Genomic DNA, 25,142 nt, shown 5'->3' on the forward strand with positions numbered 1-25,142 from the left:
GGAACAGAGTACAACACTTGCCTACACACTGTCATATTGGGGCTTTTATGTTATAGAAATAAAAATATGTTTGCACCGACTTGTTTATGAATGTTCTTAAAAGCCTTATTCAAAGATAAATCAAAGTCCCCCAATTCATAAATGATTAATCTATGATATATCCATATACCATTGTACAACACTAAATTTCAGGCCAAGCACCAGTGGTCCATGCCTGTAATCCTAGATATTCAGGAGGCTGAGATCTGAGAATCACAGTTCAAAGCTAGCCTGGGCAGAAAAGTCCCCGTGAGACTCTTACCTCCAATTATCCACTGGAAAACCAGAAGCAGAGTTGCAACTCAAAGTGGTAGATAGAGTACTAGTCTTGAGCAAAAGAGCTCAGGCCCTGAGTTCAAGACCCACGACTGACAAAAAAGAAAAGAAATATTGAGTTTCAATGGCAAAGATTTAGGATTCTCTCTCCTATGGGGAGACCCCTCTTGATCTCTAGAGCCAGAAGTTCCAAATGCCCCCCTCTTTCTCCACACTAACACCCTTACTAGAGAAGATTAGCTTCTCCAGGTAGAATACAAGTAGATCTGTGTTTACACCAAGACTTGCACTCATAGTGCCAATCCCATCCTCACTACTTATTCTCTATGTTTTGCTTGCCCGATCTATAAACTGGAGATGATAGCATGAGTCCTCAAAGGATTGTCTCAGCATTGAATAATGCCACTGAAACATTTTTGACTCAGAACAGTGCCTGCTGATGCAACTAAGAGCTTAATTAATTCACACTTTATAACCTGCCGTGGCGCTCATCCATGCACCGGCCATGTTACAAGGAAGGCCTGTCTGGTGACAAAGTTAGTTGATACGCAATTACCTTGAGATTGATCAGGCGTAGGAGTCAATGCCCTGCTCTCATCAATAATCACCTCTAGCTATGACCTCATGCTTTCTGCTTGCACCATGGAAAGCACAAACTAGAAATACCTTTTCCTGTGTGGTAGAAGGCAGAACTCTAAACTATGACTTGGGAGGGCTAGATGTACTTCCTAATTCCTCTGCCCTAATCTCCACCTTCATCTTTCCAGAATGCCAGCATTCTCATTCCCCATCTGCAAAATGAGAATGAGTTGCTATCAGACGGAAAAAGCCAGAGAAGGGCCAGCGCCAGTGGCTCACACCTATAAGCCTAGTTACTCAGGAGGCTGGGATCTGAGGGATCCCTGTTCCAAGCCAGCCCAGGCAGTAAAGTCCTGAGTCTGTGTCCAATGAACAATGAAAAAGCTGGAAGTGGAGTTCAAGTAGTAAAATGCCAGCCTTGAGTGATCAAATTAGGTTCAAGTCCTAGTACTAGTACCAAAAAGAAAAAGAAAAAGGAAAGACAGAAGGCATGGTGTGGTGGCAGCACTCTACCAAGGGCTGGTGCAAACGTGACTTCCATTTCCTGTCTGCAAGCCACACGCCTCCCGCCTCCCCATCCCTCACTTTCACTTCCAGAAGCATCCTTGCACACCCTCCTGAGACTGCCACAGCTGGCCGGCCTCCAGGGGCAGGGAGCAGGTTGGTTTTACTTTGCCCCGCCCACTGACTTGATGAATTCTTTTTCTCCTCCTCCAGGGACTTTCCTAACTTCCTTCTGAAAATGAAGGATGAGGCACATGAGCATACTGTATATAAATATGCTTGAGAAAGCTTTCTCCTTCTCCTTCTTCTTCTTTTTTTTTTTTTTCTTAAGCCAAGCTTGGTTTCTGTTGTGGGCGGTGCATTCCCTAGCAGGGCTGGGCCAGCTGTACAGGACTCTCCAGGGGGAGGGTTTGGTGAGGAAAGGGGAGGAGAAGGCCCAGTGATTAACTCATCCAGGGTGAGAACTGCGGACTGCTCTTCTATTTAATGGGGGGGTCTCTGGCCAGGAAGACTCAGATGCAGCTCCAGCTGAGCAAGAGCATGGCTGAGGAGTTGGGACTGGGCTTTGAAGAATCAGCCAGTGTGGACATGCTGCCTGGAGGCGGAGGCAGCAGTGGCAGCAGAGCCGGGCTAGAAGCCAGGAGCCACAGGCGGCCCTGGACTCTCACCTGCTGCCTGCTCTTGCTTCCCATTCTCACAGGACTCACCATCTACCTGCTCGTGGGCCAGCTCTGGGCCCAAGGAGAGGACTGCATTCTGGACCAGGTAAGCAACCTCACTACTGCCCAGGGAATCCGAAGCCTTGGGCCAGCTGCGGCCACTGCTCTTGCTGTGGACAAAGTGAAGAGCTGGCATAGAACATGTTCTTTGTATGGTCTGGCAGAGGACTAACAGAACTAGAAGGTCTCCTCAGGATTTCCAGAAGAAAGGAATGCTCCCTTCTTCCATTTAAATGGGAGCTCCTTTTCAAAAAAGAATTTACAATCTTTCCATAATGATAAGTTAGGTACATTTCTTTTCTTTAAAAAAAAAAGAGAAGCAGCTTTTAAATACATAATCATTGAAAAATTAGAAATCACAGATAAGGAAATCCGAGAAAAATATTGCTCCTAAGTCCTTAGAAATGACAACGATGAACAGTCGGGGGCGGGGGGTCTATTATTCTGTATTATGCGTAATAAGATGAGATTGTTGTAAGTTTCCACAATGTGTTGTGATTTTTATGGTTGTGTTAATGAATGAAGGGCAGCATGAGGACACACGTGACCATCTTCCGACAGCACATGTGTCCTCTGATTCATTTAAACAACTCTGTGTCTGGGGCGTGGAAATGTTATTACTTGGTGTTCAACGAAGAACCTTCTGTTTGACTCCAAAATCTTATGGGGTCCAGGAGCAAAATGGGCCACAAATAAGAGTGTAGAGCTCTTGGCAAACAACAGTGATGAGCGAGACAACACAGGTATCAGCAGAAAACTTGTCATTCAGGACTTGTGATTCAGAAAATACCCAAAAGCCTAAAGAATATTATTTTAAGTCATTTAAGTCATGTCCTTTGGGGGGGATGGGGGGGAGAGAATGTTCCTGCAGAAGTCTGATTTCAGTTAAGTTTTAAGAATTCAATTCTATAGGAGAAAATATTTGGTTTAATTGGAAACCTATCTCTCAGCAATCTTGTTCAGCCCCAAGCTGAAAGCCACTGTGGCTAATGTGTAACACCCGCCCGCCACCCCACTGGGGTCAACAAACACGATGTGACTCAGTTAGCAGAGATCTTGGCCACAGGCCACGGCTTATAAAATGCAGAAATATGTCTACAACCCGGAAAGTCTGTTCCTGTTGAAGGTGAAGCTCTGGGCCTGAGATAGCAGGCTGTGACCCCAGGACCCTTCCCAGCCTGGTTCCTATGGAAACCCAACCAACAAGTGCCTGGATAATGACTGCCCTAGGTCTCTCTCCAGCTCATAGGGGACAGCTGTTCTGGAATGAGGCAGCGAGTGACCCCCCCCCCCAGGATCTGTGTTTCCCTGGGCTCTGGAGAGAATCCCAGAGCACAATTGGTCTCATCCCCAAGACAATATCCACAATCCCTAGGCCACTAGACAATACACAATCAAGGGAAGCAAGTTGCAGGCAGAGGCTCTTGATAGGCAGGAATTCAGGGAAGAAAGGTGTCAAGTGCTCAACTCCACATCTCAAAGCCTTCCCCTCAGTTGACCCCTCACTACTTTTGGAAACTAGTCTCCCTGGAAGTAGCCAGAGAGGCTTGTTTGGGGCTTTTTAAATGAAATTACGGACGAAAAGGATGAAGGTAGGTGTGAGGCTAAGGATACATGTAGTAAATGGGGGCCTGAAAAGAAGCATCGGCCACTCAAAGAAGACAGTTTGAAGGAGAATGATTACAGAAAAGTTTTTAAATGGGGGGATAAAAGAATGGGCCTCTTTTCAGAGGTTCCCAGGTTGATGGGAGCTAAGAGGACTAGAAGCATCAGAGGACAGCAGTGGGAAGCCAGCAGTGTGCCATCTCTGGGCATGACAGGACAATGAGAGCCTAGAAGAGGGCCCAGTTGAAGGATTGGAGGGCTGGGTAAAGAAAGGCCATCACTGCAAAGCAGCAGGGAACATGTAGAACCAGGCAAGGAACACTTCCCATTCTCCCCTATCAGCCTCTGATCTCATTGAGCAGACTCAATGAGAACGAAAACCAGGCCAGAGGATGTCTCAGATACCTGGATTTGAAACTTAGCCCCTAGCTATGTGTCTTTGAGCCCATTCCCTTTTCTACTCTGACGACTCCATAAGGCATGTACAGGGGTATCTCAGGTATCTAGAATATCTGCCACAGCTCTTGGAATGTGATCACTCACTCAGTCATCACTACTGAGGAAATGATCCTGGGCTCTGAGGAGCTTCCAGTCTGTTACATAAGACGAATAAGGAAATAAATTACCCAACAGAGAGGTGCTATGGAATTCTAGATGCTCTCCTAGTCTAACCACAGGGGTGAAGGCAATCCAGGGAAGGTTTTCCAGAGGAGGCAAAAGTAATTATGATAGAAGGCTGTGCACAAGATCTAGGTTAAGAAACTCAGTAGAGCTAAAAACCACCAAACAACAGGCCATTGGAAGTATAACAAGGCCTTTGAAGGTTATCTAGCCTATCATCCCTTGTTTTATGAAGAGGGAAATGGAGGCAGGGAGCATGAAGAGATCTATCCAAGCCTGTATCTCTAGTCAGTGACAGAGCCAAGACTTGAAGCCTGACCACCTGCTCTGGGCAGGTTCGTGCCTTGCTAGTTCTAGCCAGTCACATGACTTCCTAACATCCTGGAGGAAGGCAGCCATAATGATCATCAGTACATCCTCCAGCCAGCCCCCCAACAAGTTACTTCCCATACCAAATCTGTTCACCTCAGAGTTTCTCACCCAGGACTCCTGGCTCAGGGATATTTAGAGTTGCCCATATCTTTCTAAAGAGGAATGAAGATTAGAGAGAAAACCCAGCATGCTCATATTGCAGAAATATACTTAAAAACAAAATTATCTGCCAACAAAGGTAGTAGGCAAACAAGTACTTTTGAGTGTGTGGGGGGGGGGCGTGCACTTGAATTTGGGGCCTCATACACCCAGATTTTCCTCTTAGGGCTGGCACTCATCAGTCAAGCTATAGCTCTACTGGCTTTTTGGTGGTTAATTGGAAATAAGAGTCTCATGGACTTGTCTGCCCAGGCTGGCTTTGGACTTCCATCCTCAGATCTCAGCCTCCTGATTAGCTAGGATTATGTGAGTCACTCACCAGCACTTGGCCAAGAAAGTATTTTTGTTATTAAGTCTCAAACCAAGATTTGAAGAACATCACAACTACTTGGAGATTTTAAAGGCCCAAATAAATCACCCTTCTATATAGGCAAGCAGATACAACTCGCACAAGTTAAGTAGAAAGTGCCAAATGCACCACAGCATACATACTACCATACTCTTCATTTTATGAAAGTCACCTATGTGAACGCATTTATTAATACAGAGAATCTTAGGAAGAACTCAGGATGTATAAGTGGTACTGTGGCTCAAGTGGTAGGGCACTAGACGTAAGCAAAAGAAGCTTAGGGAGCATGCTCAGGCCCTGAATTCAAGTTCTAGGACTAACAAAAAAGAAAAAAGAAAAATGAAGAACTTAGAAGTTAGTAACTACTAGCCTCCAAGTAGGAGAGCTATATGGCTGCTAGAATACAAGGAAAGATAGGGGGATAGGACCTTGAAAAACCCATCCTCCTTTTATAAAATGTGTAACCCATATATAAAAATACAGTGGGAGCCAACCACCAGTAGCTCAGCCCTGTAATCCTAGCAATTTGGGAGGCTGAGATCTGAGGATTGTGGTTCAAAAGCCACCGTGGGCATGAAAGTCCTTGAGATTCTTACCTCCAATTAATCACCCAAAAAATTGGAAGTGGAGCTGTGGCTCATAGTGGTAAAGCATTAGCCTTGAACAAAAGAGCTCAGGGACAGCACCCAGGCCCTGAGTTCAAGCCCCACAAACAAAAACAACTACTACAAAAATACAGTGAGAGTAAAATGGTGTTGGCTCTTTAGATTTGTGGGAAATATCAGGCAGATATGCATCTTGGAAAGCTCGTAAGTCAAAAGGTCAAACCTAGTCTGAATCCTGGCCTGCCCATTTGTTAGCATGTTACCTCACCTCCGGGGCCTTGGCTTGTTTATGTATGGAGATGATTGGAAAGAAGGTCTTCAAGGTGTCTGGCAGAGGTGGAGATTATAAATGGGAGCGATTGCATCATTATGGCCAGGGAACTTCCCTGCTCAGGGAAAATTACATCACCAGGGACAACTTCTCCACCTGCTCTGGAATCTGCCAGTGCCAGGCCAGAGCAGGTTTGGATACTTTAGGGCTGCTTGGTGTTTGGTGCCTCCTTCACCTTTCCAGTCTTTCCCTTCTGCTGCAATCCCACCCTTCCCCAACATCCATCCTTTACCCCCATCTCATTTGGCTATGGCCTGGGCATCCTTTAGGCCATTTAGTGTTTTCACTGACCCCTCCCATGGGTTTATAGCCACTCTGGCCTACAGTGTTCTAAGGGTGGCCTCTCATTTTCACTGGGTGTGGCTCCTGGGCTGGCACAGAATGCTAATCCTTCTGTGCAGCCAATCGTAGGCTGCAGAGGAGGGCTTCCTGCCCAGGACTGCATCACTACTATTTTGTTTATTTATTTTATTGATACCACCTCTGGAGCTTGAACTCAGGGCCTTGCACTCACAGTCAGCTTTTTACTACCACTTGAGTCAGACAGACCTCCCTTTCTGGGTTTTTGCTGGTTAGTTGGAGATAAGCATCCCTAGGATTTATCTGCCGAGTCCTCATGCTCACATCTCAGCCTCCTGAGTTAGCTAGGATTACAAGCATGTGATACTAGTCCCCAGCCCACTGCTGACTTTATCCCTCCTTGCAGGTCAGATTTCTAGAACCGTCTGCATACAATCTTCCCACACTTCTTGGTTCCCTCTGGTCTTACTTTCATCCCTTCCTGAAAATCCCTGCAGGACTCCTGGCCTCTGCTCCCTGTACTCTTCTTCTCCCTGCCCCCTCCTCATGCTCCTGAGATCCCCTGGTCTCCACCCAGACCAGAAACATCCCATTGTGATGCCAGCTCATACCTCAGAGTCACAGACTTGGCCCAACCATAACACAGCCGTGACTGCTTCAGTTATTATCTACCAGACACGCAGGCTCAACTTCTCCATGTTCATGGTTGTGAGAACAGTAAATGAAATCAGACCTATGAAGTGCTCAGTAGATACCTGGCACATTGACATATGTTTGTTAGTATCGCTACAGGCATCTACCATCTCAACAAATGCTTGACATCACACAGCAAGTGACATGCTCTTATTATTCGCATTTTAGAGATCATGAAACTGAGGCTCAGATGAGTTAAGCAGTTTTCCCTAAGTCACAGTGAAAGAGTAGGATGTTGGGATTCAACCCCAATCTATATGTTCTTTCTAACCACAATGTTCATCTGCCCAACCTCTTGGGGGTAGTCAGAAGGATTTAACCCTGAAAAGTGTGGCAGATAATAGGTGCCAAATAATGCCAGCTCTCTTTCCTTCCCCCAGTGACATCTTCCTGTGCCTAGTACACAGGTACTAGCTAAATGTCTTCTGAATGGAGAAAGGGATAAAGGGATGAGAGGGGTATCACATGTCTCTGAGCCTTAGACTCATTGTTCACAAAAAATAAGGAGGAAATGAATTTTGCTTATAGCACTGTAGGAAGAATTCTACAAGATATTCAGAAAGCTATTGTCAAAGGGTAGATGATCTACAGACAATGTTTCTCTAACCACTCCTCCTTGGATATGCCCCTTCCTATCTCACTCAATTGTTTCCTCTTTTGGAAGAAAGACAATAGCAATAATCCTTTTCCAAGGTTTTCTAGAAACAGAAAGAAAGCCTAGATGACAGCATTCAGTGTACACTGTAGAACGTTGACTTCTCAGTGGAGCTGCCCCTGCTGTAACCTCAGGAAACCCCATACACCTGGAAGAGAAGCTAGCTCCTGCCCTGGTCCAGCTGTGAGCAAAGGACAGGGAGGCCAACCACAGAGCAGGTACACTGGAAATGCAAAGCCAGGAAGGGCCAGTGAGCTGAGAAGTGGGGCGGGGGGGGAACTCCAGATGTCCACAGCTGCAGGCTACATCTGGTCACTGCAAGATCCACTCATTCACCTGTTAAATGTTAGCCGCACATCTCCAAGCACCATGGAAGCTCACCACATTTCTGCCTCCTCACCTGGCAGTGTCCAGCTGTGGCATCAAACTGGCTATCCCAAGGCTCCTCCCCTGCCAGCCTCCTTTGTGAAATATAGCAGCAGCAAACTGCAATAGGAAAGGGCAGTTCTATTTCCTACACCCTTTTATCCAGCATCCAGAAGCAAACCACAGGGTACGTGGTGGGGAGGGGGGAGGGAGGGCGGGAGATGTTTTCAAAAATAGGGAGACCACTCAAAACACCCCAAGTAATCCTACAACCTGTTGTTGTCTATTGAACAGAAATAAAAGGAAGGCTTTGGTTTACAACTGAAGTTCTAAGACCAAAGAGAGGAATGTGCTAACAATACATTCCATAAGTTATTACTCCCAAAAGAAAGAAGGAAATGAATTGGACCACCACTTTCTGTGGGGGGGGGGGGACTTCTGGAGTCCTGGGAGGGGTTTAACTGATAGGTCAGGATCAGAGTGTTGGGAAATAACAGAGTTGGGATTTGCTCTTCCCCATGCCAGACTCAATGTAGCATGGAAAATCCAGGACATCTCAAAAGACAATGAAATAAAATGACCTGGGAATCAAATATATGCAGGTAGAATTCGTCCACAGGGAGAAGCAAAAGGAAGAGACAAAGAGGCAGATGTCTGCATGTTTCTCTTCAAAGTGCCAGAGGATGTTATGGGCTGTGAAACGTTTATACCCTGGCAATTGTAGGATTTATGACAGCTAGAAATGAATCTGGCCTCCTGTTTATGAAAAGATATAGCAACTGACTAGAGAACATGAGAAGAGAAAGGCTAAATGGGTCATTAGTTAAAACGGACTCCAGGGGTTTTTCTGGGGAAATACCAGGAAATCTCAAGACCATCTTTCCTCATGTTCATTCATCTGCTGCGCTCCTTTTGTTAATGTTTAAGGATCTCCTGATACATCCAGGAACTATACTTGGTCCAAAGGTTCAGATCCCAGGTCTTCTATTTCACTTTAACCTTCTACAGCAGCTTAGTATCTTTAAGCTCCCATGACAAAATCTGATTAATAAACAAAATAATAAAGAAGGTGGTGCTGGCCCTGCTTTGAAGTAGCTGGAACAGCCAATGAGGATCATTATTTCTGGACTGCTTCTCCACCCTTCCTCAAAAAAAAAAAAAAAAGTCAGCAAAGTCGCTGATGTTAAGCAAGTATTCAGCAATTAGGTTTAGATGATTGTCCAACCGTGTTACCGTACAGAATGGTTAAGCAAGTATTCAGCAATTAGGTTTAGATTGTCCAACCGTGTTACCGTACATAATGTACAGTTTTCCTCTTGTTCTTCCAGGCTTCCTTACTCTTGCACAAGCTGTGGGCCTTTTGTGGAATGGTCATTACCTCTTTTTATCACCCAGCTAATATCTGTAAGACCAATGATATTCAGTATAGGGAAATTTCCCTGGATACTCCCACTTCTGGGCTAAGCCTCTGTTCTCTGAACTTTGGGATTTGCTCCACTGTCCTCATGGGTGAAACTGCTAATACTTATCTTCTACCTTACCAGACCAGAGGCTTATCCCAAAGTGATAAGGCACCAGGAATTACCTGGCCTGAGTTGAAAGCCACTATTACGTAGGATCTGAAATGACCACACACTTGAATTGCAGGGAAACTAGGATTATAACCACAAACCTAGGTTGCATGGAAACAAGAAAAAAAATGGATGAGGCTGATGGGAAGGAGAATAAGGCCACTATTTCTTTTTGTGTATCATTTTTTTCATGAGTTGTTCCAACTTTCAAATCAGGATGGGGAAAAAAATAAATCAGTTGCCCTTATTTGTTCAAACAGCAGAAGCAATGACAAAATGCTGAAGCCTCCTAGAACAGAACAGGAAAAGCTTTTGATAAAGAACTACAAAGGTGAGATTTTGAGATAAGCATAAGAGAAAGGCCAGTAGGAGTTCTGAAAGAAGAACATTAAGAGTTGAGTGCAAGATTCCCACAAAGCAAAATATTTTCATTGCATTTCTCCCACGGAGGAGGGAGGCTCCAGGATAGGTGACAGCTGTGCTATGGGTATGCTATGGGCAGCTTTGTGGGGCTGGGGTCAGAAGGTGACAGGTAGCCTGACCTATATCTTTCTTTCTCAACAGATCCCAAAAGAAAAGGCGTTTCTACCTTTACATCAGCGAGCCTGTACGTATGTCTACCTTGGCCTTCTTTATTGTGGGGAACAACAGTATTTCTAGTAGTTATGGGAATATTGGAAATAAAGTTGCTAAGCAAGGGATTCAAGCTCAGAGACATGTTAACTACAAAAAACAAATTGGGGCAGAAGGACTAAACCCTAACCCAGCTTTGGAATTTGTTGTCAGCATGACCTTTCAGCAAATACTTCCACCTCTGACTGGGTCTCCATTTATTTACCTTTTAAGATGGTTATATCATTAAAGTTAGCATGAATTGAACTAGTTAGCTTTGAAAAGGATGAGAACAATTCCTAGCACATCAAATCCACAGAGACATAGATTTGAGGTGTGTTTTTTTAATCATCATCATCTTTCTCAGGACATTTAGAACATAGTTCAATACAATCATCTTTGAGAGTCAAAGGAAATGTTGAAGGTCATGTCAAGAACTGACAGGGAAACAAAAGTCCACAGAGGGCAAACGACCATGTACCTGCAGAGAAGATCCATGTATCCCCTATTCCATTTCTACTGGGCTATATGCCCCAGTGCAAAAAGCCAGTTCACACTCATGATAGCAGCATGAAGGAAGGGGCAGCTCACAAGCTCCACTGAGCACTGATCATGTACTATGCCTCACGCAAGGCGCTCTTAAGTCAAGGTAGAGATTACTGTGCTCATCTTAGAGATAAGACAAGTGTCCCAGACTGAATAGCTTGCCCAAAGTCCTGGGGCTGAGATCCATTTGTATTTAAGATTCTTTCTCTGGACTCCCCCCTGTTCCCGGGGCCTGTACTACAAAAAGTTCCACATGCCATTCCAAAAATCCACACAAGGTGTAATTAGACCCAGCTAGATGAGATCCCTGGGTTATCTTCCACCACAGGTGCCATCCAACTCCCAGAATGCTGTCTTCACTCCCATCGCCCCTTCACTCATACAAAGTGCATTTCTCCTTTGGTTTCAGACATGCCGCCACCCAGAGCGGACGGAGGCAAGCCCAGGGCACACCTGACAGGTAAGCATCCCTGGGTTTTCTTAGAAACCATGGGCCATCTTTGGGGGAGATTTTTCAGTGCAGTAATCAAAACTCTCACTAGGGTTTTCCAACTGGAAACCACAGCCCTTCACAATCCATGATCTTTTTTTTTTTAGATGACTTCATCCACTAGGAAGGCACCAATGGTCTATGTCTCTTGGTACTTTCTTCCTGATTCTGTCAGCCTTCTTCCTTTCTTTTCTGCCCATCTCTTGTATTCACACACCCAGTCAATCTAGAATGACTTTTTTAAATCTTGGAACTTTGAATAATCCAGTTCAACTGGTCCCTTGAGTTTAACCATTTTATCCCTGCCAGGTCAAGACAGCTCACTGGATATTTGTAATCAGGAAGGTGTTTCTAAAGAATGTCTATGGATGTGATTATATTGAGAGGGAAAGCACAATGACACCAGTTGGCTAGTTCCCCAAGTCTAACTTACAAGTTCTAGGTACCTCGCATCTGGAGTTTGTTGATCTCTAAGACTCCAGAAGACAGCAAGGCAGTACAGAAATATGTATACAATTGACTGAAGATAACAGAAGGTATGGCTTAAGTGACAGAGCACCAACCAAGCAAGTAAGCCAAGTGAGCATAAGGTTGTGACTACAAACCCCAGTACTATCAAAAAGACAGACGGAAGGAAGGAAGGAAGGAAACCCATCAAGAAACTAGAAAGTTAAAATGCAAGCTTACTTTCATAACGTATGAGAAAATTTGTGATCTGCGGGGGAGATGTAGTCTGAGGTATTTGTATTATTATTTGACTAAAACAAATTCATTAAAATACAGGGAGATGCCAACTTAACATCACTTTCTCTTGCTTATAAGAAGGAGGTTTGAGCATGGGTGACTCACACCTGCAATTCTAGCTACTCAGGAGGATGAGATCTGAAGATAGCAGTTCAAAGCCAGCCCAGTCAGACAAACCCAAGAGACACTTTTGTCCAATTAATCAGCAAAAAGCTGAAAGTGGAGAGGCAGCTCAAGTTGTAGAGTGCCAGCTTTGGGCAAAAAAAAAAAAAAAAGGAAAAGCATGAGATCTTAAGTTCAAGCCCTAGAACTAGTACAAATCGCACCCCCCCCCAGTGTCCCTCCCTCCCCACACACAAATAAAATGAGGGATTAACCAGGCTGGACAAGAAAATCCTATGGAGTTATCACACCACTTTCTATGAATAAGAGATCTAAGAACTGGAGAGCTTCTTCAAGCTCTCAAGATGAGACAGGTACTGTAGTAGGCCTGCCTTGATTTCCACTATGTCATTTAGTCTGCATGAATCCAGTGAAATTAGGAGTGGAGTGTTCCATTACTGACAGAGAAACTGTGGCTTAGACAATTAAATTGACACATCCCCAGGGAGATGACCAGGAGGCAGAGGGTTCAGATGTAAGCTAGCCTCTCCCAACTTCAGTTCCCATTGAAGCCTTCCTCCTATCCGGATGCCTGCCTCTGCTGTGCAATGCACATCAATGCAATGAGGCTTGCCTGTCTCGATGGATTTTTTCATTATCTACAAAGAAACTAAGAAGAAGCAAAACTTATTAGAGTAGCCACAAAAAAATGGGGTAGAGTTTATCAGAGGTGGCTGATAATAATTCCTTAGCTGGAAAGAGACATCAGAGCTTTCCAGGGGCATTTAGGGTCATCTTTCAGGGCCAGAGGAATCCCACGTACATGTGGGACTAGTTTCAAAAGAAACTAGAGTCTGGTTGATAGTGGGAAAGATACTTTCAAAAGCTCAGGAATTCGATTTGTGGAGGCACTGAGCATGCAGGCTGCCAAGTGTTTTGGGGTGTTTTTTTTCCTTTTTATACATAACCAGTCCCCCGAGCTGTAGTATCAGTTCATAACAGTGATTGCTGTAGGTTTCAAAGGCAGTCAGGGGAAATTAAAATATTTTCATTTATCCTGAAAAGCATTCTATTGCAAATGGCCTTATGTTAAATAGGTAGTTTGAATCAAGTTTGCTTCTATTTCTTTTTCTTTTGCTGTAGGTAGTTTCCATAAAAACATTCATTAATACATTCTATATAATGTAGACTTAAGGGCAATGTGAGCATTTTAACATAGGAAAACTATAAAATGAAATAGGATTATTTTTAAGCTGTCAAAATGAAAGATGCTGGTGTATTCAAATGAATAAAAATTGAGTATAACTGAGTCCAGTCATTGTGATAAAAATTGACCATGTCTATTCTATTCATTGAATCTTCAGAGCAAGACTAAAAGAGTTCTAATCCAGTTTACAGACAGGAAACTTGGGCTCAGAGAAGGGAAAAAGCCTATACAGTTGATAAATGAGCTAAGTGTGTTGTTGGTACTGGGCCCAAGTGGCCCAGAGCTCAGGTTCCTTCCGGTCCCACAAGTCAATTTCACTAACTTATATTTGGACTCTAATGTGAGAGAAGAATTGCCAAAATGTTTGGGGCTTCTGGTTCCAATATGTCCTACAAAGTAATTCTTTATTGGTTACTTGCCTGTTTCCTGTGACTTTAGACTACATTAAAATTCCATGATCTTTCCATTCCCCCTGCCCTTTCTCTCTGTCTCTCTCCTGCTCTTTCTTTCTCTCTTTTCATCTCTCTCTCCCTCCCTCCCCTCTCTCTCTATCTTTCTCATAAATGTGAATGTAAGCTGAGCTTCAATGATTCATGCCTGTAATCCTAGCTACTTAGGAGGCTGAGATCTGAGGATCTTGTTCATGTCCATGAAACTCTTATTTCCAATTAACCACCAGAAAAAGGGAAGTGGTGCTGTGGCTCAACATGGTAAGAGCTCTAGCCTTGAGCATAAAAGCTCAAGGACAGTGCCCAGGCCTTGAATTCAAACCCCACAAGTGAGAAAAAAAAGTGAATGTAGTTTAGGAGATACTCCTAATAGCTAGGGATTTTATACTCACCACAAGTATTACTTTGCTTTTCTAAAGGAAAGACCTGTCAAATTAAAACAAACATTAAGACATTACATAGATTATTGCTAAAGGAAGAGGGAGTTACAGAGTCACAAACTCTGTATTTGTGGGAAAATAATTCCAGGAACCCTACAGGACTCCAAAGTCAAGGACATATGATAGAAAATTACATATTATTTACATACAACCTATGTACATCCTCCTTTATAGTTTAAATCATGCTAGATGAGTTACAATGCAATGTAAATGTTGTATAAATAGTTGTTATAGTGTATTCCTTAGGGGAAAATGAAAAGAAAAGCTCTGGAGCAGCTCAGTACAGGCATACATGTTTTTCCCTAATGTGAGGTCCTCCTCAGTTGATTGAATCTGTAGTTATAGAATGAAGGATAGAACGATGCTGTATCGTACTTGGAAGAATGCTGTGACAATGAAGTCTTAGATTTTGCAAGAAATCAGGCTGAAAAGGAAGAAATAATCAGGTGAGAAGGAAAGGGTAAATGAGTGGCATTATTGAATCAGGGACTATGTTATCCAAAAGCCAGCCTGGTCTCGGGAGTGGCTGTGTACTTCTGGGGCTGGGAGCAGCGTGAAAGAAGCAAAGAAACCTAGTCAAAGTTTAGCCAGTCACAAGTTTTTCTAAATAGTCAGTACAGAAAAAAAATAGAATAGGAATTTGGCAGGTCTTATACGAGGCACACAAGAGAACATCTGGGAGAGTCTCTCGGGTATTTGAGGGAAGACAGTAACTAGCAGTAAGCTGTTTTCTGGACCATAGATTTCTGAACCTTCACTATGCCCTTGTAAAATACGAACTCTGAATTTTAAAAAAGGTAGCTTATCTGGAGCCAAACCTTGAATGACCATTTGCTAGAAACCCAAACTCAAGCTACCAGCAAACAAAGAGGCCTGCTGTAAGCTTTTACAATCATAGTGGAAAGAAAGTAAGGGGTCACCTACTTTGTAGGTGGACAACAAAGACTGAGCTCTCTGCTGTAAGAGTCAGATGTTATCTCTCACAAGGTGAAGAATTCTTCACATTGGATTCAGGATTCAGATGTTATCAAATGCTTAGCTTTAGCAGTGGTAAAAGCCAGAGATCTAAGAAGCTTAGGGAGTATTAGGAAGTTTTATGTACTAATCACAAAAATGTTGCATTGGATTTAGAGGATGATGTTAGAGGACTAGGAAAAGAGACTAAAGATTGGCCTGAGATGATTTCTGCTGCTTGATCTTGCACAGTCCCTCTCTCTGTCCTTGTGATCCTCCATCAGGAAAGGTAACACAATACACACCATGAATACAGATATCACTTAGGGCTTCCATTCACTGTGGGTTTTTTGCCCAAAATCAAAGGGCCCAGTGAAGTTTCAGAACTGTTCAGTCATAGAAATTGGCCTCGGAGAGGTGAAATCATTTTGACCAGGTAGATTACACAAATGTCACTGTCTGAACCAACATACACACCCAAGTATCCTTCGTTCATTCCTCTGGGTGGCTATTGGTTGTTTATTCATTTTGTTTAATGATACAACATGCTTTATTAAGGTCTACAGGTTAGAAGTTTCACAGGTTCTCCTAAGAGCCAATTAACCCCTTTTTTTATTTTTGCAGTTATAAAACAACCTCCCACACACCACTTGAAAGACCAGTTACAGGCTATGCACTGGGAGCATGAGCTGGGCTTGGCCTTCACCAAAAACCGGATGAACTACACCAACAAATTCCTGGTGGTCCCAGAATCAGGAGACTACTTCATTTACACCCAGATCTCATTCCGAGGGACCTCCTCTGAGTGTGGTAACATAGATCAAAGAAAACAACAGAATAAGCCAGATTCCATTATTGTGGTCATCACCAAAGTAACAGACAGGTACCCTGAGCCCTCCCAGCTCCTCATGGGGACCAAGTCTGTGTGTGAAATAAGTAGCACCTGGTTCCAGCCCCTCTACCTCGGGGCCATGTTCTCCTTGCAAGAAGGGGACAAACTGATGGTGAATGTCAGCGACCTCTCTTTGGTGGATTACACAAGAGAAGATAAAACCTTCTTTGGCGCCTTCTTGTTATAGAATCAAAGCAGACATCATTGTGAAAGGGCCCCTGCATTTTGTCCTCAGTTTTCTTTCTATAGACACAATTCTTGGAGTTAAGGGTAGAGAGCATTCTATACAGTCAAGAGGTTAGCCATGAAATTTAGGAACCCAAAGTCTGCCTTTCGTGTGCCTTCCTGGTGAGAATATAAATTGGAAACAAAGGAGAAATGAGCAAATGCTGCAGTTGCTGGAGGAGTATTGGGGTTTCTAAACAGAGACATTACTCAGCAAAAGAACAGACGGTCAACTTCAGTCAAGATTTAAAGAATATTTCTATGCTTTCCAGCTACATACTTGTCACCAGTAGTCCAGTCCTGATTGAATTTGATTACAAATTTACTTTAGCTCAATAGCTTTGGACAACATCCAAAGAAAACCCAAGGGGAAAAAAGTAAGCCCATCAGAGGCCAGGTACTTTATCAGTATTTCCACATACTTTCATGCCAATCCTAAAAGAAAATGAAAGGAGAGCTGCTATTTCTCATGAATTTCTCCCGAAAGGAAGTGGTTTTCATGCCATATGTGGCCTATGAGAAAAGCTACCTTTCTTTAGATTATATATACAACTATCAAAATAAACAAGTGTGAGTTACACACTCATATCAAAAATGCAGTAATGCATATTCACCATTGTCAGCAGTGTTCCTGAATGCCTGTTATGTCCTGGGTACTCTTTAACCCAGAAGACACTATGAAGAACACATCAGTCTACTCACAGCTTAGATAAATACTACTAGATGCCTCCTGGTCAAATTCAATCAACATACTTCAAAGATAACTGGGAGTCCTGGAGGAAAAAATCATCCAAAAAATGTTATTTTGGGCATTGCCCTTTGTAAGCTACCCATCTGAATATGCCACTCAAGAAGACAGATTTCTAGCAAACTAGACCAACTCTACAACAAATTTGACTGATGCCAAGAAACAATAGACTTGTTCTCTAGGAAGAAAACAAAGATATCAATCATCTGATTCAGAGACATTTATCTGGGTCTGCTTTGAGGGTTGATTTGCAACTTTAAATTCACATTATTGTCTGGTTATTTGTCCCTTAAAATATTCAAAAGGATTTAACTATGGGATTAGCTAATCATCCTAGCCAAGGGCTCTTTAAGGAAGATACTAAGGTCTGTCTTAGTGAATGAATAGTCTTGGTAGCACGATTTTCCTTGTGTGCTTTTCCTATGTGCTGGGCAGAGAGGGACAGCTTTGTTGTCTCAGTCCTTGTTGGCTGCCTTATCAAGCAGGAATCTACCAATTTGTTTTCCAAGATCAGATGAGCTCATTGAAATGAAATGGGTTAACTTCCTACATTCTATATAAGAAGTAACTTTCTACCGTCCAGGGGAGCATTTGGGAATGCCATGTTTGGTTAACCCTAGCACCATGGATTGTATTATCCTTATCATAAGAGAGCCTCACAGATGGGTATACTTGGCCCCTAGAGATCAGTGTTATACTGGTTTCCATGAAAACTATAAGCAGAGAGAGAGAAAGAGAGAGACAGAGACAGAGAGACAGAAACAGAGAGACAGAGACGATGTGGACTTTGAACATAATGACAGATAGAGTCAATACTTGTTGAATAACAATTCAGTGAAAACTGATTTCCAGGTGATCAGTTGAAAGGCTTTCGAAGGTCTGCTAAAGCTAAATTACACCGGGCCATCTTGCTCCCTTCAGCTTTCCACAAACAGCACAGGCTTCTGAGAGCAGGGAGAAAAAGGGGTGTGGCCTCCTCCACCTGGTTCACCGAGCCTTCATAAAGGAAGTGAAGCCTGAGAGAAGGTGGGTGGCCTCCCAGATGACCACAGGGAAAGGGCACCTTGGAAGGAGGAATTACCCTTTGCTTCAGAAGAAAGGAAGGCTTGACACGAGGACATTGCCTCACCACCCCTGAGAACAGCATTGATACCAACACTAGTCTGACTACCATCAGGCTACTATCCCAGTCAGTTAGAAAATCAAAGGTTTTGTCTGCACCTGTCAGTCACCACAATGCAAGAGAGCATCAAGCATCTTATACTTTCTAGGAAAGGATTTTCCCAGAAGCAGCCTGGAGATGGGTGCTTCTTTTCTACCATTAAAGGGAAGCCTGTGTGTCGATAGCTTCCAAACCAGTCCATGAGGGGATCTGGTTGTTGGGATGTTTATCCAACACAAGAATTTCCTGTTACCCTGAAGATGTGGCTGAAGTTTTCACTGCTGGTTTTGTTCAATTCTTAACAATATTCTCTTTACTATTCAGAAAAGCATAGCCAAACATTCCTAACAGGACTCAAAATAGAACTTTTGTTTCCAAGGCATTATTTTTTAGAGGCAAAATTAGTATTTTTTAAATGGATGGGGAAAAAATGTTTTAAGAATATGCGAGGATCCCCTGAAAGGTATCTTGGGGTATCACTCAAGGATTTGGGAGAGAAGGAACATGCTTTATAAAATAGTTAATTTAGAGAGGAAATGCCTTATTGATTAGGTATCTCAGAAATAACTAAGTTAAATCAATCCCACAGACATTTACTGAATGCTTCCTTACCCTACAGACAGAGTAATAAATTATTTTAGCCTACAAGGTGCTCTTTCTAATTGCTAAACACCTATGTTATCAGAGTTTTTAATTTATACTGGTTGTTTTAGCTAATTAATTAGCTAACTTTAGACAGATTGATATTTCCTTATGGAAATGTGTACCATTTGATGGAGGATGACCACTAATGAAATGATTTGTATTTACTTTAACTGGATTTCTTTTTATAACTAAACAAAGAAATTGAGAACAAGATATTATTTCCTATAGTAACATTCATCATACAAGCAATATGCAGACAGAGAGAGGTTCATATTTTCTGGCCTCAACTTCAAAGATGACCCAGAGATACCTTGAAAAGTCTACATTCCATGACCAAAATTAATGGCTCACCAGAACTTTTACCTTCATATACTTTAGGTCTCTTTGCAAAAGAGAATTGCTAAGCCACTAAAATTTATTTCTTTTTCTTCACTAAGGTACACTAGGAAAACTAAAACATGTACCTTTTCATATCCTGAAATGCACTATGTTTAGTTTTAAAACAGGACCTGTTTTAGTTCTAATGCCAGAACCCTTGGCTGTATTTCAGTCTAAGTTATGCCACCCCAGAGAAAATTCTAGCTTTATGCTTATAAATACTCGTCAGGATTATAAAGTTCAACTGGCTGTTGGCCATTGCTAGCAATTTATTGCAAGGTATTTTCTCAAATTCTTTCTCAATCATGTGTCCATGGTTAATTTTTAAGAATCTAGTCATAGCTTTGCCTTCCAAAATACAAAAAGCTGTCTCTTGCCTCAAAATTTCCTGCTTGTTTAGGGCCTAGAGTTCTGGGAATGTTTTTTTTTCCATTTTCAGTAGGGGTCTCTTTAAGCATAACATTATCCTGAATATTAATAGTGTTAAAGTCTTTGGAAATTTCAGTGAATTATTTTTGATCCTCAAATCTTTTCCCAGTACTTAAGGATATAGGTTAAAGAAATCACATTCCTATCTTGTTCCACTCTGACACCTATGGTTACACCTTCCCAAGCTCTAAAACACCCCACCCTTCCTCTATCACCCGATTTTAAGAGGAAACAAAGGCACCAGCCTAGATAGAAGTCATTTGTCCAGAACCTCACCCTGACAGACCCAGAGCTCAGATTCTGTCTTCTGGAACCACAAACCTACTTCATCCCATTGTCTACTCTAGGAAACTATTATTCAATTTAATGGTTAGAGGGGCCATTCAGTGAAGATAGAGATATTTTCAAATATCCATGGGGCAAGGTAGAGGCAATTAGACTTCTTTGAGTTATACCCAGAAGAAAGAGCTGAGAAAAAAGAAGTCCCTTCTCTGGCTTCAGACCCAAATGCACATTCTGCCCCCAAATTGATTGTTTCCAGGTACTGATTTCTCTTTCCCTGGAGATCCTCAAGCAAAAGACTTACTACAAGAGTTGTTTAGAAGTCATTGTTTCTTAGAAGTTAGGGAAAAGGATCAACGAAAGGATTTCTAAATTTTTTTCCCAAGGCTATGACTATGTGGCTCAGTTAGAGCACGCTTCCATGTGTTCTGTTAGAGTGTGATGGACCTGAAAACTCAAAGACTTCAACAGTTCCAAACCTAGCAGCTCACTGGTGAAGAATGTATCCGACACCAAGAGACTGAGGTCTTGCCAAGAGAGGAGTTCATATAATTTGACAAATGACTTGATTGTCAAATTGCATTGAAACTTGCAGACTAGAATTCCTATCTTTCGCCACCAAGCCAGCCATCTTTCATTTGCATCCATGAATTGTTTATTTTCTTTGAACATCTGTCATATGACAGTACATGCTGGCAAGCAGGAAGGAAAATTCCTACTCTTATAGAGTACACTCTTATAGAGGCAGAAGACACACAAAAATGAAGCTGACATAATGATTTTATTCTTAAAGTCATTAAAATATGTAACTTCCCCCTCTTTTAACTTCAGGGGCAATGTAGATGGAACAAATGTATGCAATTTTAGGGAGAAGCACAGGTGCTTCCATTGAGTTTGTTTTATGTTAAAACGCCACAACCCCAAGGTAAAATGCATATTGTATGTTGTTGGATATGTAATTACTTATATATATATATATCCCATGTCATCACTGCTATATGAATTCTAACCTTTATAAATGGAATATTGTATGTTAATCTATTTAACAGATGTACTTTAACTAATTGGAATTAAAGGCCGCAGAAATATTGACAATTGTGTTGTTTCATTAATCGTTAGTTTTCTTTCTAAATGAAGACCCAGAAGCAACCACTTGAACTTTTAATAAAGCCTCTAGTTCTCCATCTATATAGATATTAATACATCTGATTTTCACAGGTTCTAGCAAATCTTTTAATAGCATTCACAACTGTGAAAAACACAGACTGTGCCAGGTGGATGCAATGAGAGGAGAGTTTCAGAGAATCTATTGGGCTCCATTTTACAAATTAGGGGACTGTAGTTAAGTGGCAGAGTAAAGAACCCTAGAAAAGAAGGGGTAAGATATGGGCGTACTTGTTGAGGTGGGGATTTTGGTACAAGTCTGTTTGAAGCCCAATCTGCCACTTCTTATACAAACAGCCATCAGAAGAGATCAAGGGGGTTCAACACATCCATTTCGTTCTACTTTCTAAAGCAGTAGCTGGGTCACTGTTGGTGTTCTGTCAATACTAGCTTCAACTATATTAAATTGCCATTGCTGAGGGCCAGAATGATTTCATATCAGAAATTTCATTTGTTTTCACCTACAGTTATAGGCAGAATGAGACATTAAGGAAGCCAGAATAAAGTTCTCCTCAAAAATATGAACCTCAAAATATGCCCTCTCAGGGGGGAATGGGACTTGATGTCTTTCTGAAATTTCTCCCATTAGCTCTTGCCCTCTCCTGAGAATAATAAAGGACATTGTGTTGTTCACATTTGTAGCAAGAAATGAATCATTTTAAATAACAAAAGTAATTAAAAACTAAGTATCTGTAAAAAAAAGTATATATATATTGTTATGTCAGTTCTCCAGATGAAAAATGTTGACAGTAGTCTAACTGAGGTCAGCAAAAGAAGCAAAGTGTTTAAACCATTTCTCGGGAGAACTTTCCATCCCTAGTAATTCCAGAGCAAAGAGATAAAAACACTCAAACAGCTCTCCTGGTGTTGACCCAGTTGTTCACGTGGGATAGCCAGCATCCAGTTGGAATCCAAGCTAACATGGGTCAATTTATACAGATGTGGTTATGCATCTGATTCGATAGATATGATTTGATGCCTGTTGTTTATACCACACCAATCAGTAGATACTTTGACTATGACTCCCTGTTCACACTGCTCCTACCCACCCAGCCCCTCAGGTACCATCACAAGAATAATCCCTAATAATACTCAGGCTCCAGGATGGAGATGTACAAGGGACATTGAATATAGAGCCAGAGAACCTGTATGCCAGGCCCACCATCTGTTAGCATGACAATTTTGAGGTCTTGGGCAAAACACTTCTGTAAGTTTCAGTTACCTCCTCTGATTCAGAACATGGGCTCAAAAATTCGACACTGTAGTTCTTCAGTTTCAAATAACTTCCCCTTCTCAGGTATGTGGAAGGAGACAAGAGAGCTGCTTTAAGAAAAGACAGCAAAATTCCCATTCATGCTACAAAACTCTCCAGCTGGCACATAGGGACTTGTCATCTCTTCGGTACAGGTTAGGGTTATGATTAGGGAAGGTTACTTCCTAGATTTGAATTCTAGAGTTCACTAATTCTGTTCCTTGTTGACATCACTCTTCATTCCCCTACTTTTCCATGTGGCACCTCTGACCCTCAGTGTTGCTTCCTGGCCCACTCTCCTTCCCATATTAACTAGAATACCATCCTGGCAGCCTAACATTGGGCCTTTCTACCAGTCCTTATAACTGACACATTCTGTGTTCTTGGCTAATGTCAGGCACTGAGCTTAACTCTACATAACTCATCTTGTTTCACTATGCAGTTAGATGAGTATCAGCCTCTTCACAAATGAGGCAAATGAGGACTCAGCCATATGTTCACTTGTCCAAAATTACTCTCCCAAACTTAGACTCTACTCCCCAGAGGATAGAAGTACCCATTGCTGAGTTTACTGTCAGAGATAAATAGCAGGGGGTAATCAGAAAGGGACACTTATGAGCCCTGAGCACTTTATATGTATCATCTCAATTCTCAATCAAAGTATGATTTCCTGACTTCACATCTACTCCTCACAGAGGTTGGCATCCCCAGAAAGAAACTTCCAGATCCTCACAGGATGACTAGGCCTTCTGATCAAAGCAGTAAACAACCACTGTTTAGCCACTCTGATCCCAGGAGGGTGCCCACATCCAAGGATGTCTTCCTTTTTTGAATGTCAAGTCTTACTTTGTACCCAGCTCCTACTACCTGTCAATCACTGCCCTGTCAACTTAGCCTTGCCCATACTGACAATCCCAACTTAGGAAGTACCTAGTCCTCAGACCAGCTATGTGGGGCTCCAGGTAGCAAATATAGGAATATGGAGGCCCCTTCTCCACTGGCTTCAAGTCTTCTGCAATGTTATCCTCCATCCTAGATGGACTTTGAAGCTCTGCTGTTTGCTTTGTCTCTGTTCTTACTGTGCTTCAGTCAACCAATGAAAGATCTGGGGACCAGTCGTATGGACAGTACTGGGCTAAGCAGTTTGCAAAGACAGTTTCCCTTCACAATTCCAGAACCATGGAAAAAAGGTATGGTAGTCATCATGAGGAAGAATCTAGGACCCAAGGAGACCCAGTGACTCACTCAAGGCCACATACACAGATGTATGTGGAACTGGCCCCCACCAATCAGTGTGACACTAGCCTCCTACAAGCTATTTTGTTCTGTTTCTCAGCTGTACCGCCATCTCTCATAGGCCTTGGGCACACCATCTCACTCCTTTGAATCTTGGCAAAAAAATCTCTAAATTCACCTCTAGCCCTAAAACTCATGAGCTGTGCCAGCTTCTCATCATTTCTATATGACAGATGAGAAAGTCAAGCCTTGTTTTAAGCACATCATCCGAGCCCTCATTCCTCCTAAGGACCATGGCCTCCCATCCTCAAGCCTTCTCCAGCAGCCATAGCTGCAGCTCCCTCTGAAGAAAGATATTTGGCTGGTTCCATATCTGTTCCAATGTCCCTCAGAGTAGTTTCCAATTGGTGAGAGTAAGAGGTAAGAATGGATTGAAGAATCTCCATCTCCAGGCCATACTCTAGACTAATTAAAGTAGAATCTCCAATGAAGTAACATGGGCCAGGTAACTGATGTGCAGCCAGAGCTAAGAACCACAATTTTCAAAGTATTGGCACCTAAAGAAAGGCAGGATCTTGAAAGCTAAACAGCTCTACCCTGGGATATTCCAGCTATTTCCTACCCTATTACAGCTATTAAACCTCAGACAGAGTCCATCTTCAGTCTCACTGTCCTTACCTGTAATGGGAAAGCTAGAGTACATCTCTCATGGTACCCATCAAGGTACCTGATGGTTCTGGACCAGTAAGCACAAGTTGTCACTCTATCTATCAACAAAATGACATGGAAATGGTATATTTCCTTCTACATTTAAGGACATGGTACTAAATTAAGGGATAATATGAAATCATAATGAAATGGTTATGATGGTTTGGGAAGCTGGTTGTTCATTCATTCAACTGATATTTAATAAGCATCTTCCATGTGTCAGGTTGGCCAGATCTCATGGGTGAAAGAGACACAGCCATGGGGCTAACCAAGCGTGTGTACTTTGGCAGTTCAAGTTGGTAGAGGGATCACAATAAAGAAATTGCTCAAGAATGACTACGTCACTGTGATAAGTGACTACTTTGTTGAATGGCAACTCCTTTGTCCAACAACTTAAAGACTTTTTTAAAAAGAAAGAAATAGGGTGTGAGGATGGAAAATGAAAAGGTAAGGCCTATATTGTACTTGAGTGATTCAACCAAGTCTCTACACGTTGTGTTTTGTTTAGCTACCATTTGGACTTGTGACTCCACAACGCAATCGCTACCGATAGCAAGCATGAGTCACTCTGTGGGTGCTGCTAATTACAAAGACCTTTGAGGCCAAGACCAAATAGAGACAGAGCAGTGGCAGGCTGCCAGCTGTGCTTGGGCCAAAGCAAAGTCATGTCTCAGATTCTGCTGACATAACTAGTTGCAACTACCTCCAACAATCCCTAGTTCACAGCACATTC

At 42.5% G+C, this 25,142-nt stretch overlaps 1 protein-coding gene across 1 annotated transcript; it reads left to right on the top strand.

Annotated features, from left to right (window-relative positions):
- Window positions 1–1,884: 1,884 nt before the first annotated feature.
- Window positions 1,885–16,367, top strand: Tnfsf15 (tumor necrosis factor (ligand) superfamily, member 15). Its single transcript, XM_013030111.1, has 4 exons — window positions 1,885–2,163; window positions 10,309–10,351; window positions 11,312–11,362; window positions 15,913–16,367. The coding sequence occupies exons 1-4, from the start codon at window positions 1,885–1,887 to the stop codon at window positions 16,365–16,367; spliced, it is 828 nt and encodes a 275-aa protein (XP_012885565.1).
- Window positions 16,368–25,142: the final 8,775 nt, after the last annotated feature.

This window comes from Dipodomys ordii, unplaced genomic scaffold (assembly GCF_000151885.1).
Source record: "Dipodomys ordii isolate 6190 unplaced genomic scaffold, Dord_2.0 Scaffold127, whole genome shotgun sequence".
Classification (NCBI taxonomy): Eukaryota; Metazoa; Chordata; class Mammalia; order Rodentia; family Heteromyidae; genus Dipodomys; species Dipodomys ordii.

Bases quoted from the DNA above. Each gene is read 5' to 3' on its own strand.
- Tnfsf15 (XM_013030111.1), top strand. From the start codon at position 1,885: ATGGGGGGGTCTCTGGCCAGGAAGACTCAGATGCAGCTCCAGCTGAGC. The intron at 2,164-10,308 runs GTAAGCAACCTC...CTTTCTCAACAG, and splicing joins AGGACTGCATTCTGGACCAG to ATCCCAAAAGAAAAGGCGTT. The intron at 11,363-15,912 runs GTAAGCATCCCT...TTATTTTTGCAG, and splicing joins GCCCAGGGCACACCTGACAG to TTATAAAACAACCTCCCACA.